The sequence below is a fragment of the Lepeophtheirus salmonis genome, chromosome 8 (assembly GCF_016086655.4).
Source record: "Lepeophtheirus salmonis chromosome 8, UVic_Lsal_1.4, whole genome shotgun sequence".
NCBI classification, from domain to species: Eukaryota; Metazoa; Arthropoda; class Copepoda; order Siphonostomatoida; family Caligidae; genus Lepeophtheirus; species Lepeophtheirus salmonis.
This window is the reverse complement of record NC_052138.2, coordinates 2,060,609-2,075,445: the sequence shown is the minus strand read 5'-3', so window position 1 is coordinate 2,075,445 and position 14,837 is coordinate 2,060,609. Positions and strand designations below refer to the sequence as shown.

At 34.7% G+C, this 14,837-nt stretch overlaps 5 protein-coding genes across 6 annotated transcripts; 3 read left to right on the top strand and 2 right to left on the bottom strand.

The window, feature by feature from the left end:
• Positions 1-97: 97 nt before the first annotated feature.
• Positions 98-2,265, top strand: LOC121122399 (CDK5 regulatory subunit-associated protein 3). Its single transcript, XM_040717376.2, has 3 exons — positions 98-638; positions 701-821; positions 878-2,265. The coding sequence occupies exons 1-3, from the start codon at positions 525-527 to the stop codon at positions 2,194-2,196; spliced, it is 1,554 nt and encodes a 517-aa protein (XP_040573310.1). The 5' UTR covers positions 98-524; the 3' UTR covers positions 2,197-2,265.
• Positions 2,189-4,074, bottom strand: Lst8 (MTOR associated protein, LST8). Its single transcript, XM_040717377.2, has 3 exons — positions 3,759-4,074; positions 2,539-3,683; positions 2,189-2,485 (listed from the first exon to the last, which is right to left on the bottom strand). The coding sequence occupies exons 2-3, from the start codon at positions 3,439-3,441 to the stop codon at positions 2,291-2,293; spliced, it is 1,098 nt and encodes a 365-aa protein (XP_040573311.1). The 5' UTR covers positions 3,442-3,683; positions 3,759-4,074; the 3' UTR covers positions 2,189-2,290.
• A 492-nt stretch (positions 4,075-4,566) lies between these two features.
• On the top strand, positions 4,567-7,687 carry LOC121122848 (zinc finger Y-chromosomal protein). 2 transcript variants are annotated; one of them, XR_011781592.1, is made up of 5 exons: positions 4,596-5,015; positions 5,084-5,403; positions 5,468-6,896; positions 6,958-7,113; positions 7,166-7,687. XR_011781592.1 is itself a non-coding variant. In XM_040717909.2 (4 exons), exons 3-4 carry the CDS (start codon positions 5,899-5,901, stop codon positions 7,493-7,495), a joined length of 1,545 nt encoding a protein of 514 aa, XP_040573843.2. In that variant the 5' UTR covers positions 4,567-5,015; positions 5,084-5,403; positions 5,468-5,898; the 3' UTR covers positions 7,496-7,687. The 2 variants fall into 2 exon arrangements, 1 of the variants encoding a protein (XP_040573843.2); XM_040717909.2 differs by having other exon boundaries at positions 4,567-5,015; positions 5,468-7,113.
• Positions 7,688-9,167: 1,480 nt separating this feature from the next.
• LOC121122849 (NADH dehydrogenase [ubiquinone] 1 alpha subcomplex assembly factor 4) lies at positions 9,168-10,177 on the top strand. The gene is made up of 2 exons (XM_040717910.2): positions 9,168-9,662; positions 9,720-10,177. The coding sequence occupies exons 1-2, from the start codon at positions 9,438-9,440 to the stop codon at positions 10,092-10,094; spliced, it is 600 nt and encodes a 199-aa protein (XP_040573844.1). The 5' UTR covers positions 9,168-9,437; the 3' UTR covers positions 10,095-10,177.
• On the bottom strand, positions 10,096-13,035 carry MetRS (methionyl-tRNA synthetase 1). Its single transcript, XM_071890635.1, has 2 exons — positions 11,497-13,035; positions 10,096-11,435 (listed from the first exon to the last, which is right to left on the bottom strand). The coding sequence occupies exons 1-2, from the start codon at positions 12,171-12,173 to the stop codon at positions 10,178-10,180; spliced, it is 1,935 nt and encodes a 644-aa protein (XP_071746736.1). The 5' UTR covers positions 12,174-13,035; the 3' UTR covers positions 10,096-10,177.
• Between the last annotated feature and the right edge of the window lie 1,802 nt (positions 13,036-14,837).

Here is a 14,837-nt window from a genome sequence, read left to right as displayed (position 1 = left end):
GAATAAGGCCTTATTATATGTCCCCCAAAAATTGACACCCCGTCTTAGCCTGACCAGGTTCAAAAGAGGCACCCATGAAAAGTTTCAGCATCCTACTAGTTCCAACGGTGTGGGCACCCATAAAAGACACACACGCAAAATGTATTTTATACATATACAGAAGATAAACATTCTGTCAACCCCCTAAAAAATGACGTCACAACTATATAATTTGTCCCCAAAAGGTTGAGAACCTCTAATTTAGATTAAATGATTAATGAATTTTTAGCATAATATTGATTTAATCTTCTATTAATTAACTTGCCATTCCGTGGTATCACATTAATAATAATGCTGTTTAGTTCAATTTGATTTTCAAAGATGTCGCTGCTCTAATACTTTGTGTTGTAGACGTGTCTCTTTAGATTGAAAGTACAAATAATAACATAAAAATAATCAGTTTCACAATAATAAATTTAAAACTCCAACCCTAAATAAGATACCCCACTTAATCATTGGAATAATCATAAATTGCATTTAAGAATATGGTCACTATGAACGAGGAGGATTTACCGATTGATATTCAAATAAAAAAACTGCTTGATTGGCTAATTAGTCGACGGATTTGTTCCAAAAGTTGGCATGATGACGTATTAGAGGTATACTCAGTTCATTAATATTATTATAATTATGCATACAAAATTTGATAATCATACATTAGATTCGAGGAAAAATAAGCTCTGCAATTTTGGATATGCCAGAACATCCCACTGTCAAGAACCTTCTCTCTGGAGCAAGGATTAATTACTTTATTGTCCTTGAAATCATTGATATATTAAAAGGTGTTTGTGGTTTTAAAGTACCCTAATATTTTAACTGATAATTAATATCATTTCAGAGACTGAGAAGGACAGTAAGAATTTCCTTGGGATGTATGGCTCTAAGCGTATGAAGGATTGGAAGGACATTTCTAGTGTTTACACAAAAGAAAACGTTCATTTAGCTGAGGCGAGTCAATTTCTAATTCAAACCCTTGTCTATGACATACCCGCTCTAAAAAAACGACTAAATAAATGTTTAGCTCAATCCCAGGAGTTGGAGAAAAGTGAGGCTGACTCCCTCAAGCGTAGCAATGAGCTCATCAATGAATTTGTCAAGTCCACAAAGAGTCTTGGACTCATTCTAGAGGAAGGTGATTGCAAGAAATCCTCAATTAAAAGAGCCATTATTAAATTATTGGAGGATCTTCCTGCTACTTACAATGAGTTGGCTAAATCCTCATCTTCCCTGCGCAGTGCTTGTGATTATTATGAAAAATTTGTTCATAAAACAATTGATGATAAAGTTGTTCCTTGCTCCTTGCTTCAGTATCTTATTGAGCACGGGAATGTAACGACTTATCAGTGGGTTCATGGAGAGCCTCCCATCTCTGTTGAGGATCCAACCATGGATTTTGGAATGGAAAAAGATGAGAAGGAAGATAATTCATCCATTGATTACGAAGAGGATGGTGATAATGAAATTGACTTTGGTGAATATGGAGAAATAGACTTAGGTGAGGGTGAAAATGGAAAAATCGACTGGGGAAACTTTGACAGTGAAGAAGAATTGGGTGAATCCTCCCAGGAAATTAACTGGGATGATGTAATCACAGCGGATAATATTGTTGTGGAAGAAGGAGGAATTGATGGGGGAATCGCACGGAATGAGGAGGCATTGAGTCTTCTAGATAATCGTCGTACAAGAATCCTTTTACTAGATGAGCTTTCCGAATTAGAGTGTTTCCTTCAGCAACGACTTATAGATTTGAAGAACTGCCGTGGCACTATGGGTCTATCTCTTGATGTGGGAAGCGATACCTCAGAGGATCCAAGTTCCATTGAGAAATCCATTACTCATGTAAGATCACTGATTAGCAATCTGACAAACGGTAAAATGCATCACCTTCAGTCCATACGAAGCTCGCCTAAATATGTGGATCGCATTGTGGATAATCTACGATCCAAAATCAGTTTATCGGAGAAAATGATAAGTAAAGCTAAACTTGCAGTCTCTCAGCGTGAGGATGCTCTTGAAGAGAGTCGTGAGGCTAAAAAGAATATAGATATCATTGCAGAACAAACAAAAATCCTACAGAACAATATCACGAGTGACATTTCCAAGAGATATAAAAATCGAAAGGTGAACATCATGGGAGGAATTCAATCAGTTTGTTAAAAATGTTTTAATTTATTCATCTTATTGTTAATTATATAATATATAAATCAAATTATAATATGCTCCTAATCGTATAGTGTCACTGCCACTCTGATTATGATTCCGCTTTAACGTCTCGAAAGGCTAAACAGGTGAGAGCATTTTGATGACCAGTGTACTCTCGAACAACTTTACCCTTTTCCAAGGACCACAATCTTGCTAAATTATCTGATGAAGCGGTGAACAAATACTGGGAATCTAATGAAAAGGCCAGGTCCCAAACCCATCTCTGATTATCCACTTTCAGTTCCTATCAAATTTTATTTTAGTAAATAAATTATTAGTCTAAAGAAAGTGTCTTACCTTTTTGAGACTATAATCATCAGTATTCCAAAGTTTAGAGGTTTGATCGGCAGAAGTAGTAGCTAGGATTTTCCCATCAGGACTAAATTTACATCTCAGCGCATATTTCTTATGAGCCTGAATTTCAGTTTTTTCGTCGTCACATATCCCCGTTCTTATAGGGTTCTTAGACTCTTTGGGAGCCTCCTTGAGAGGTATGACGAAACAGTTACCAGTATTGTTCACAAAGGCCAAATGTGTTCCACTTGGATTAACAGAAATGTCATTAATAACAGACTCAGTTGCTGGAGTGAATGTCTCAGATTTGTCAGCTCTAAGATTCCAGATATGAACATTACCAAGGGCGTCACCAATGATGAGTTCTTGTTGATTTGGATGCAGTTGTACTGTTGTAGCAGGGGCTTTGATCGTGTGAAGTAAAGGATATCGAACATTATCTAGGGCTCTTATATCCCATATCTGAATGGTTCCATCCTCACCAGCAATATACATCCATTTACCTTCCTCATGGAATCCCACATCCATGACATTTTTTTTAAGCTTGGGATATTCGAGTAGCACGTCATTTGTATTGTTAGTGTGATATATCTTAATACATTGATGACCCCCCGCAACAAGGAGGCCTCCATCGGGGGAAATCTCTAGAGCTGTGACGTAGTTGCATGGATGATTTAAAGTCCTAAGAAGTTTTCCCGTATGTGCTTCCCAAAGTTTGATTGTATCGTCATATCCTGCCGTGGCAAGTATTACATCACTGGTCTGAATTTCGTGGATTTCTGTTTTGGTTGGAGTTGGAGGAACAGGGTCTCCTACAGGATTCTCTTCCTCGTCTTCCTTTTGAAAAGAAGGAGTTTTTGGAGGGGGAGGGGATGGTGGATAGTCTACCTTGGCGGGCATTGACATATTGCTTGATTTAGTTATTGCTTTCGAAGTTAATTGGATAAAGGAAATATAATTAAAAAAAAAAAAAAGTCTTTAAAAAATTAAAGGGGATATTAAATTCAATTAAGATCCTTGTCATCAAAGAAATCGCCGTTAAAGCTTTTTTTAAAGTCTGCATGCACGATCCGATCGCTGGCTGTTAACTCAGAAAGGAGGATGGAGGATCTTCCGGATATATTATTGGGAGGCTGTTGTTGAGACGACTGGACATGCAAATAAAGAATATAAGAACATTATAATAAATTTAACAAATAATAGGGAGGGGATGGAATACGAACCGAAGAAGAGGAATAAGCAAGGACAGAGTCTTCCGAATCAGCTATGTCCATAGCGGCATCAAACATCTCATCAACCATTGGTGAATCCTGACGAATCGCATTTCCCCCATGCTTGGACATGATATTTACTCTTATTTATCTCTCTTTGTCTGTCGAATCATTCACTTCTTCCCTGCTGCCTATAATATCCAATAGGTCTTTAGCAAAGGATTTGACCTTTGAGCGCTGCTTTGAGTTTTTTTCGTTAATTCAACGAGGAGTTCACTTCGTTCTACAAATAAGGAAAAGTACTAAATAAGACGAAATAGGAAAAGTCAGGACGCAACCTTTCAAAACATGTAGGGAAGACAAGCAAAGATTGTCTTATAAGTTCCTGTTTTGGACTGATCATGGATTTTTTTTTAGCACATATTTCAGTAGATGTGTTTTTTGAGGGAAATTCATGATATTTATCCGTATTGATTGAAAAAATAAGCGAAACAAATTAAAAAATAAACATTCAGTAAAAAATCCTCGTGGGAATCCTTCATTCACATGAATACCGATGAAGTTGAAATCAAAAGGGGGAAGAGAAAAAGTTAATTTTTTAGTTCATATTTCTTCCATGCAATGTATTTTATGTAGTAAAAATGGGTATTTGACACACTGTTGACTATAATTAAACGTATTTTTCACATATCCGGATTTGTTATAGAAATTTTACCTCTATACTTAGAAGTAACAACCTATTCAGGTCTTCCCTATCCATTTATATATATATGACGTCAGTGCCTTAGAATAGGAAGGCACTGTATGACGTCTAAACATTATCTGGGATTTTTGTTATTTTGTATAAAAGGCTCACACAACCTCTTGTCTCTAATTGAATCATAGGCACCTGCTCTTTAAAGAATTAAATGCATTTACTTGTAATTTTATGAATATTTGACTGATTTTGTGTATATAATTATTAACGTTGTACTGTATACAATAGTCAATAACTAATCTCTTCATTTGGATCCGTTTCTTCATAATTGCATAATTTCAGCGTGTTTCTCGTAGATTAATCAACCTTTTTTAATACTAAATTTATTATTATTTAATAGTAAAAATATTATACTACTACATATAATGTGCCCTGTTAAATGTGGGGTCTACGTAGGTCCATTATCCTAATTATCAGTGTTTTTCTCATTAATTTCATTGTCAATTTAATTAAAAAGCCTCCAAATAATTCGACATGGAGCGCGCCAAACGAAATCAATTTTGTTCACTTTGGTACTTAAAACAAATTTTTTTGATATTAACAGTTATTAATATTTCTTTAATTTTGAACCATTTTTCAGATGCTCCAGATCTGCCGTTTGTGTCTGTCATTTGTATTTTAGCAGCCTATTTTAATGGATCTCCAGACTTAATTCGATTTAACTCCAATTTACCCTTGGCTAAGATCCGAAAGTTTAAACACTGGAACATTCTTGAAGCAACTCTTGGGAACAAACTTCAAGTGGTGTATGTTCGTAAGCCTACATCCGTTTTTGGAGTTCCCATCATTTCTCCTTATCATGCTGCGGATCTTACAAAGCTTCAAATTCTAAAAACAAGAGGTGGAATTGCTTTAGATCAAGATTTGTTCGTGATTCAATCACTTAAGCCTTTTTTAGAGGTTTGGTCGATGATGCGTGTAGTATTTTGTAATTGCTTAAATAATGACATCTCTTATCTTTTAGGAAGAGTTTACGATAGGTTGGGCACCGCATGAGTTTATTGGTTCTCAAATACTCATAGCTGATAAAGATTCTCGTTTTTTAAAAGCTTGGATTTTGAGTTATAAGAACTATCGACCTGATAGTTGGTACTTCAACGCTGGAGAATTTCCTACCAAGGAAATACTTCTTAAGAATCCTACTTTGGTTCACAGAGTGTATCACAGGTTTGGAGTGTCTAATTTATCACACAAACTCTATGAGAAGTACTGGCCTCATTGGAAGAACTATTACTCAATTCATTTACTATGGGGACACAGATCATATCTTGCAAAAGGTGACGTAGAAAAGTCTGGAATAAAGGAATTTAATGAGTATAATATAGGAACTTATAACAATACCTTTGGAGAAATGGCTCGCTCAGTTTGGATTCGGAGAACAATTCCTAGGAAAAAATGAGTGAATCTGCAACAGAGTTGCTCGTAAAATGTTGTTCATGTGAATCCATATTCAGTGATTTGAATGAACTCTACAAACATGTAAGAGAGGATTGTGATCTTGAAACGGCGTTGAATAATAATAGTACACCACTCAATACTCAAAATAAACTTATTGAGTTGGACTCACAACTCAATTTTGAAAAGAGGATTTTCATATGTCGATACTGTGATAAAAAATTCAATAGAAGATATGATCATGATGAACACGTTCGTTCTCATACGGGTGAAAAACCTTTCGAGTGTGAGATTTGCTCCAAAGGGTTTTCACAAAGATCTAACTATAGACGACACATGAAAACACATAAAGTATTACCCTTTCCAGTCACCAAGGTTCCAATTGTTCCCCTGGTTTTGAATTCACCTGAAAGTCAATCTGAGGATTATATTGAGAACAATATCAATGTGGTTCTTGTCAATGGTTTTCAATGCCAGTTCTGTGAAGTACTTTTTTCAGATTTTTCATCCTATAGATCCCATCTCGTAACACACTCAAATCTAAAACATTATAAATGTATTCATAATCCTTGTGAACACACTTTCGAGAGACTGAAAGATTATTTAAATCATTTGTCTTCGGAACATAAAGAAGTGGATAATAATGTGAATATAAAAGAGGGAACAAACTTTAAATGCAGTCAGTGCAAAGCCAAATTCAAGACTCGGAAAGGATTTCAAAATCATTTGCAGACGACTAGTCATGAATTAAAATGCCAGATCTGTGAAAAGGGTTTCAATAGTGAGATCAACCTGAGACGTCACCTGAGAGAACATCGATCTCCCAGTACAAAATACCCTTGTAATGTTTGTGGAAACGTCTTTCGTTCTCTATTTTATTTAAAGTCGCATCTCCTCATACATACAGGAGAGCTTCCTTTCCATTGCGATCTCTGTCCCGCCAAATTCAATCGTAGGGATAAGTTGAAAAGACATGAACTGATTCATTTAGACAAAAGGTATAATTGTCCATTTGCTCTAAATTGTAAAAAATCATTTGTTAGAATTGATAAACTCAAGGATCATTTGCTTCATCACGTCAATGAAAATGATTTATCCTGCAATGAGTGTCTTGGAACATTTGCCTCATTCACTTCTTTAAAAAAACACATTCATCAAGATCATACAAATGAAGGAAAATTAAAATGTCCCGAATGCGATCAAACTTTTTCCATGGTGAGTAGTTTATGAAATGTTCCTATATAATATATGATTATAATTTTTTTAGGCCAAATCCTATCAAAGTCATGTTCAAAAAACTCATGGAATGATTAAATGTGCAATGATGATTGATTTTGTTCAAGAATCAGAGGATCCCTCGGAATTGATTATTTATGTCCCTGTTGACGAAAAAAGTGGGGATGTCTTATCTGTTAAAGATATTAATTTATTGATATCGGATAATACTGCTCAAGATAGTATAATTGAACCATTTAATATAGTTTCTGAGCCTATTCCACAGGCGAAATTTCCTGAAAAAATTGATAATATTTTTTCGTATGAAGACAGTGTATTAAATCTACTCGAGAGCTCATTAGATACCAATCTTTTTCCTTAGTATTGTTAGAAAATATTTAATAGAAGGTGTATTTTTTATAATTCTTTTAATTATTATTCAGTCAACAACAATCAATTTGATTGCTTATATTTATAAGTTATAAATTATAATCCTTGGGTTTTGTATTTACTAGTCTCTATATTAATATATGTAATTAGTTATTACACATGAAAAAATAAATTCTGCGTAATATTTATGAAATTTATTGTGTACACAACAATATTACGTATCAGAGTCATGTTCAAGAAACTCATGGAATCATTAAATGTGCAATGAGGATTGATTTTGTTCAAGAACTAGAGGATATGTTATATAAACCTTCATATCATTTTAGTAGGTATATATATACAATTTTTATTTTTTGCCATTCTCATTAATTCAAAAGGTGTTGGCAAACTGTATTTAATTACATTCTAATGGTCATATGTATAATAAATTTTAAGGTAGACCTCCGACCCTCATGTAAACTCCCCCTATGAGATTTGAAATTCATATCAGCAATTCTAATAACTCAATTGGGAAGATGTATCAATTTGGTTTAAGAAGATTAGGGAATTTATTGCATCTATATCTTAGGAAATAATTCTTGATATATCTGTTGACGAGGATGGAGGCGGGCGTTAAGAGATCTGAATATTCTTCTTCTTTCAAAACAAGGCAGTGAGTTGATTTCAATGACGGGAGTACCGGGTATTGCTCTAAGTTATTAGGCGTCGACTGATAAGACACACAAACTTTGCCTTATAAATATAAGTTTAGGTAAACACTCTCGTTACAAAAATTTTATTGTTTAATATCAAATAGTGACGAAGATTTTAGGACACACTCAAAAATGAGCCATTGACAGACAATATACAAATCTTGCTTTATTAATATAGATCGTAAATATAAACATTTAAATATTTACAGCTTCTCCAGAACAAATCATCCCTTATTTAGTGAGGTTATTTGAGTTGGACAAAATACTATTATGTTTAGAGGCATTTGCTTCAATATTCAAAGTTGCATCGCATAGATTTTGAGGGACTTAGTGAAAATAAATAAAGGAACGAAGTAATTCAATTTTCTCTCGGGAGAAATTAATCTCATGAACTCACTGTGCGTAGGTTTGATACATGGTCGCTCCATGAGAAGAAAATAGTAGACATTAACTAAGTCTACTGTATTAATGTCCTATTTCATTAAAAGCGTAGCAAAACATTTGTAATTCCGTTCTACCCTAGCTTTTTTATATGTATATGGACTTTAAATACCATTTCTAGGTCAGATGGGGGGGTAATTACTAAATGATTACTTATACTTAATAGTCTTGAAAAGGAATAGACACTTGGGAGGTAGGTTGATAATTTCAAGATTTGAGACCTATATTTATGAAATATTATTACGTAAATACTTGAAATAGTTAAAGTATATTATTTAAAAAATACATATATTTTTTGTGAGGTATTCCATAATTTATATATATTATATAATTTGTATTATTTACTTAATCATTAATTATAACTAGTAATTTAAAATATAAATCGAGTTATAAGGTAGAAAAGTACTTTTTTCAAAAACAAATCAGCTGTTTGATGATCAGTTGACATATTTCATATTTTGTATGCATGGTCAAAGAGTTGACTAATATCTGGAGTGGACGAAGTCTTAATCACTTAACCTCATGTAGAGTGTATTTTTATGCTTTAAAATTAAATATAATTTCCACCTAGACGAGGTTAAGTGACTGAGCCTTGGTTCACTTCAGGGATTAGTAGAAATCATTATCAAGGTGTTTGTGCTGCTGAGAAATGGGTCACTTTCTTGGATGATCCTCTACTTCGGCAATTAATAATGACTAATGGGCCTAATTACAACATTTGTAGAATAGAGTTAAGATCAGTACTAGTCTAGAGTTAAGTATTTTTAGTTGTATTGATATTATTTACAATTGACTCTCACTATGGGTGGAGTTGCTTCCAGAGTAAAGGGGCACATTTGGACTCGTAACGTGCAGCGCTTCAACATTGAGTCTCGTACTCACAAACTACTCGATAAGGAAAAACCCACACCTGCACCTAAATATTCAGTAGATACTCAGTATTTGAAGGATTTACGCAAAAGTGAGCCACATATAAGCAAAGAGCTTGGCTCTATTGATTTTGAGCTTTCCCAACGACTCAAAGAAGTATTATAGTTGTACAAAAAGTCAAGAGCGTTCGTTAATCAATATTTTTTCTTATAGGTTTACGTGACCTCTAAGGATCCTCATCCTGACGCTTATACTCTGGATCGTCATGTAAAAGAGCAGAATCCGAACCGACCACTTCCTGCACGGGTTCCTCTTAATTTCCACCCTTCCAAACCTACTAAGAATGCACCCAAGGAAATACAGGATGGGAGACTCACTCTCAGGGAAATTTCGGATCTCTTAATGGATTATAAGTCCCATTCATCGATTCAAGAACTGAAAGAAAAGTATAATACGGATAGAGATATTCGAAACCTGGTTCATTACTATAAAATATTTGAAAAATACTCGAAGCAGGACGAAGTTCCTAAAGAGCCTCAAGATCCCTTATTGCCAGGACCTGACTGGGAAACCAAGAAAGACCCTTAACTGTTTGAATAATTGTGTTTATTATTTCATAGTGATCAATTGTAGTGTTATATGGAAGTGTAAATTTAGTCCCTAAAGAATAATTATTTCTTCGACTTTTTTGATTTCTTTTTATCTTCAACGATAGGTACTCCAGTCAACTCTGCCAGTTTCTTCTTTAATCCCAATAGAATTTTGACCTCCGAATCTATGATACTTTTTTCTGCTTTATTGGCTTTGAGATCCCGAACTTTATTGGCTGTTTGAGCTAATTCTTTCTCTATGTCACCCACATTAGTGGAAGAGAGCGAGTTTGAAGATGAAGGAGCTGTCTTGTTCTGAGACTCACGCTCACTTTGGGATCCACCAAATTTCTTCTCGAATAATTTTATATCGTTTTCTTTTATTTCAGAAATGAGTGGCTCAGGAGTTCCTATTACGTGGCCATCTTTGATTAATCGTACGAAGTCTGTTGTACTATTCAGTGAATTAATTTGTTCTAGAGAAACATTCAGCTGCTTCTGAATTTTAGCAGATAATTGTGGCATTACTGGGAAAATAAGCACAGACAAAAGTGCTGCAGTGTTCACACACAAATTAATGATGAGATGAGCTTTGGCCTTATCTTCTTCAGTTCCTTTGACACGCTTCCATGGTGTATAGCTTTGCATTAGTTGATTACCTAACCGAGAAACAGTGAGGAAACTACTCACTCCATCCCTTTGTCTTGATTTTTCCATAAAATCCACATACACTTGAATTTGTTTGGATACATCCTTAATGTAAGAAACAAGCTCAGGATCATTCGTGAGATCCTTTTCTGAAATAGAAGAAACAACACCTCCAAAGTTTTCCTTGCTGAATTTGAGTGCTCGATTCACAAAATTCCCCAAATTGTTTAGGAGCTCCGTATTATTTTTGAGCAGAAGGTCATTCCATTTAAAAGCAGAGTCTTGATTTTCAGGACGTGTGTATATGAGATAGAATCTCCAAATATCTGCAGGAATTCCAGTGTCTATGACATCATTTCCAAAGACTCCTATTCCTCTGCTTTTAGAAAACTTAGTTTCTTCATAGTTAAGGTATTCCGTGGACATAATTTTATTCACCTTGACCCATGAATCATCCGATCCCAAGAGAATAGAAGGAAATATGATGCTATGGAATGGAACGTTATCTTTACCCATAAATTGAATCAACTCCACATTCTCAGCGTCCTTCCACCATTTTTCCCAGCTGTCACTATAATTGGCTGTAATGCCAATATATCCAATAGGAGCATCAATCCACATGTAAAATACCTTATCTTGATAGCCTTCAAGAGGAACTGGAACACCCCACTTCAAATCTCGAGTAATACACCTTGAAATTAAAAAATAAATAAATTATGTTTTAAAATGAAAATTTAAACGATATACAATACCTAGGTTTAAGGCCCAGTTTTACCCATGACTTGGCAATTACACGGGCATTATTCGTCCAATTGACAGAGCTTTTTTCCAGCCAATCACTGAGTTTATCTTCTAATTTGGGTAAATCTAAGAATAAGTGCTTTGTATTCTTCACACGAGGAGGAGATTTACAACTAGAGCATTGAGGATCAATGAGCTCTATGCTATTAATTAGCTTTCCACAAGCATCACACTGATCTCCTCTAGCTCCTTCCTTCTTACAAAATGGACAAATGCCCTCTACAAATCTATCAGCTAAAAATCTAGAACACGACTCGCACCACAGTTGATCCATTGAGTCCTCTAGTATATATCCCTTATTATAAAGCTTCCAAAATATATCTTGTGTCAATTTTTTATTTTTTTCAGAGGTTGTCCTACCAAAACGATCAAAGGAGAGATGAAACCATTCATAAATCCCAGAATGTAATGCATGGTATTTATCACATATTTCACGAGGAGATACATCCTCTTCCAACGCCTTTTTTTCCGTTGTAGTACCGTGTTCATCTGTGCCACAAATGAAGAGAGTATTATATCCTCTTAATCGACAATACCTAGCATATACATCTGCTGAGAGGACGGAACCTACAATATTGCCCAAATGAGGTACATTGTTAACATAAGGTAGAGCAGAAGTTATCAACATATTCTTTTCGCCTTTGACGGGTAAGATGGTCCCATCTTTTTGAGTACTTTTATCATTTTTTTTTAGTAATAATTCCTCTTCTCCAATTGTTAGTCTCCTTTTTCAAGTCGGATAGATTGATCTTTTCAACTCGCTCCGGTGTGCCTTTGACAATAAGCAAAGGAAGAGATTGAAGAACTATACCTTGTACTTCAGGAAATTCAACACCCTCAAATTTAATAAGTTGTAGAGTTTTTTGTGTCTTCTTTGAGTATAGAGACTCATGGAATGATTTCAATTCTGGAAGGACTCGAAACGCTTCCTCCGAGTGTATTGGGTGTGACAAAAAGAAATACAAATTTGCCCACAATAGAAGATCCGTCAAGGGGTCTTCCCTTGAAGAAAGTTTAGATTTGAGCAAAGGCATGATTAGTTGAAATGAGGGCTTTTTCGATAAATCCGCATAAAAGGACCGAAGAATGGGAATGAATTCTTCATTTTCCCACTTAAAAAATGAAGGCTCAGATGTTTTAAGGGATGAGTGAGCCTTTTCTATAAAGTAGAGGTAAGCAACTTTGTAGGAAGTGAACTTTAGCCTTCCCAATACAAGACTTGCATCTTTTTCGCACTGAAGGAATTGAATTGAAGAAGGAGCATTATCCTTGGTGTACTCTTGAAGTAAGAGAGCCATTTTCAGGAGATTTAAATCTCCAATCCTTCCAGATAAAACGATATCCATATTCATCGTACACACTTAAGAACCAAATGATTATAAATCAATAAGTGAAAACGTGTAGTTAATGTTTATCTATATGAATATATATATTTAATTTTTGTACAAAAATATAACCAAATATAAAATATTGCACAATAAACACAGCAGCTGCCAGCTGTTTATAAAAACATTCAAGTGACGTCACATATTAAAATATAAAATAACATATGATATTATTACCTAATAATTAATTAATATCTCATTAGTTTATATAAAATTTCGATATTTCCAGCTAATGATTATTAAATATAATTTCTACAATTCGTATTCTAATTAACATCAACTATGGGTGCAAAAAAATGATTGAGTGATCGTCCATCGAGAATACGCTTCTTAGTGACGTATTACAAAAAAATATTTTTGGGAAACTTTCAATTAATGACATAGACTTTTACTCTAAAGGAAAAAAAAAAAAAGATAGAATCGTGGGCATTCAACTTTCAAGTATTTCAATTATGTCATTAAAGGTTTAATAAATTAATTTAATGAGTGATATTTAGCAGTAAAAAAATAAGTTAAAATAATTTGAATGACGTAATATTTTATATTGATAATTAAGAAAAATAGTATGATGTCATTAGTTGTAAATGTCATTCTTATTTAAGCAGCCATTACCTAGGTAACCGCAACAGCTTGGATTGGAATTTGTAAATACACTATTCTGACTTTAACTATCGATATTTCATACTCGTCGAAGAGGCGTTCTTTTCCGTTTATTATTGCCTGACTATTAGATGTCAATTATGAATTAATGTGATTTGAAATGATGTTATGGAATGGATATAAGAGAACTCCTTCAAAATAAGGCTAAATTCGGATCAATTTCACAAGACTCGAAGGAATCCATTTTCCAGACCATTGAGTATTTCCTTAACGACAATTTGGGTTGGGATTCCTCTTTCTCCATTAGTGATCCAAAAAGATCGGACCTCGTCTCAACATCCCAATTTCTCATTTCTCAACTTGGACTCCTTCACGACATTCTACCAGGTCCAAAGCAGGCTCATCTCACCTGTGGAACTTGCAAAAAGCATTTCTCCAATCCCATTTTACTCAAGTTTCATATAAAATTCAAGCATCGACTTCGTCCTGTTCTCCCCTGTCTTCAATGCCCTGAAAAAACACATCGTTTCATAAATCGCTCTGATCTAGTGGCCCATACTAGGATCTTTCATCCTCCCTTAGTCTTGGAACCATCATCGTCTCCTTTGATCCAAAGAACTTTGAGCTGTCCCTTTTGTTCCCAATCCACGCCCTCCTTTTCTTCACTTTTCAAACACATTGCAACCCATCACACTCAGTCAGAAACTTCTTGTCTCACTTGCAAGAGGCGGAATCGATACCTTTCTTTTACAGCTTGGAAGTTTATTCGTTGTGTTTCACCCTGTTGTAAATGTGATATTGGATTTGCATCCTTCCTTGAGCTTGAGACCCATTTACTAAAGTCTCATTTCAAACTTTCTGAAAGATGCTGGGACTGTAAGAAAAATAAAAGGCTCATTGGCCTTCAATTTAAGGATGGAGCAAAATGTGGAGATTGTAAAAGAATTTTTCATTTGAAGGATATAAAAAGTCATGACTGTGTCACATCACACTGCCAAAAAAGAAATGCTGTCTCTACTACTCTACTAAAAATCCCTTGTATAAATTGTTCTGCCGTTTTTGAATCTCAGAAATCTTATTCAACGCATTTAAAGTCTAGTCACGGACTCGCTCAGCATCATTTTTGCTACATTTGTGGTCTCTCCTATAATTCTAAGTATTATCTTGAAAATCATATTCAATCTGTTCACGAAAAGGTGAGACCCTGGCGTTGTGCTACTTGTGGCAAGGAGCTCGGATGCAAAGCTAGTCTTGATAATCATATGAACTCTGTTCATTTGAAGCTAAAAAAATATTCATGTGAAACC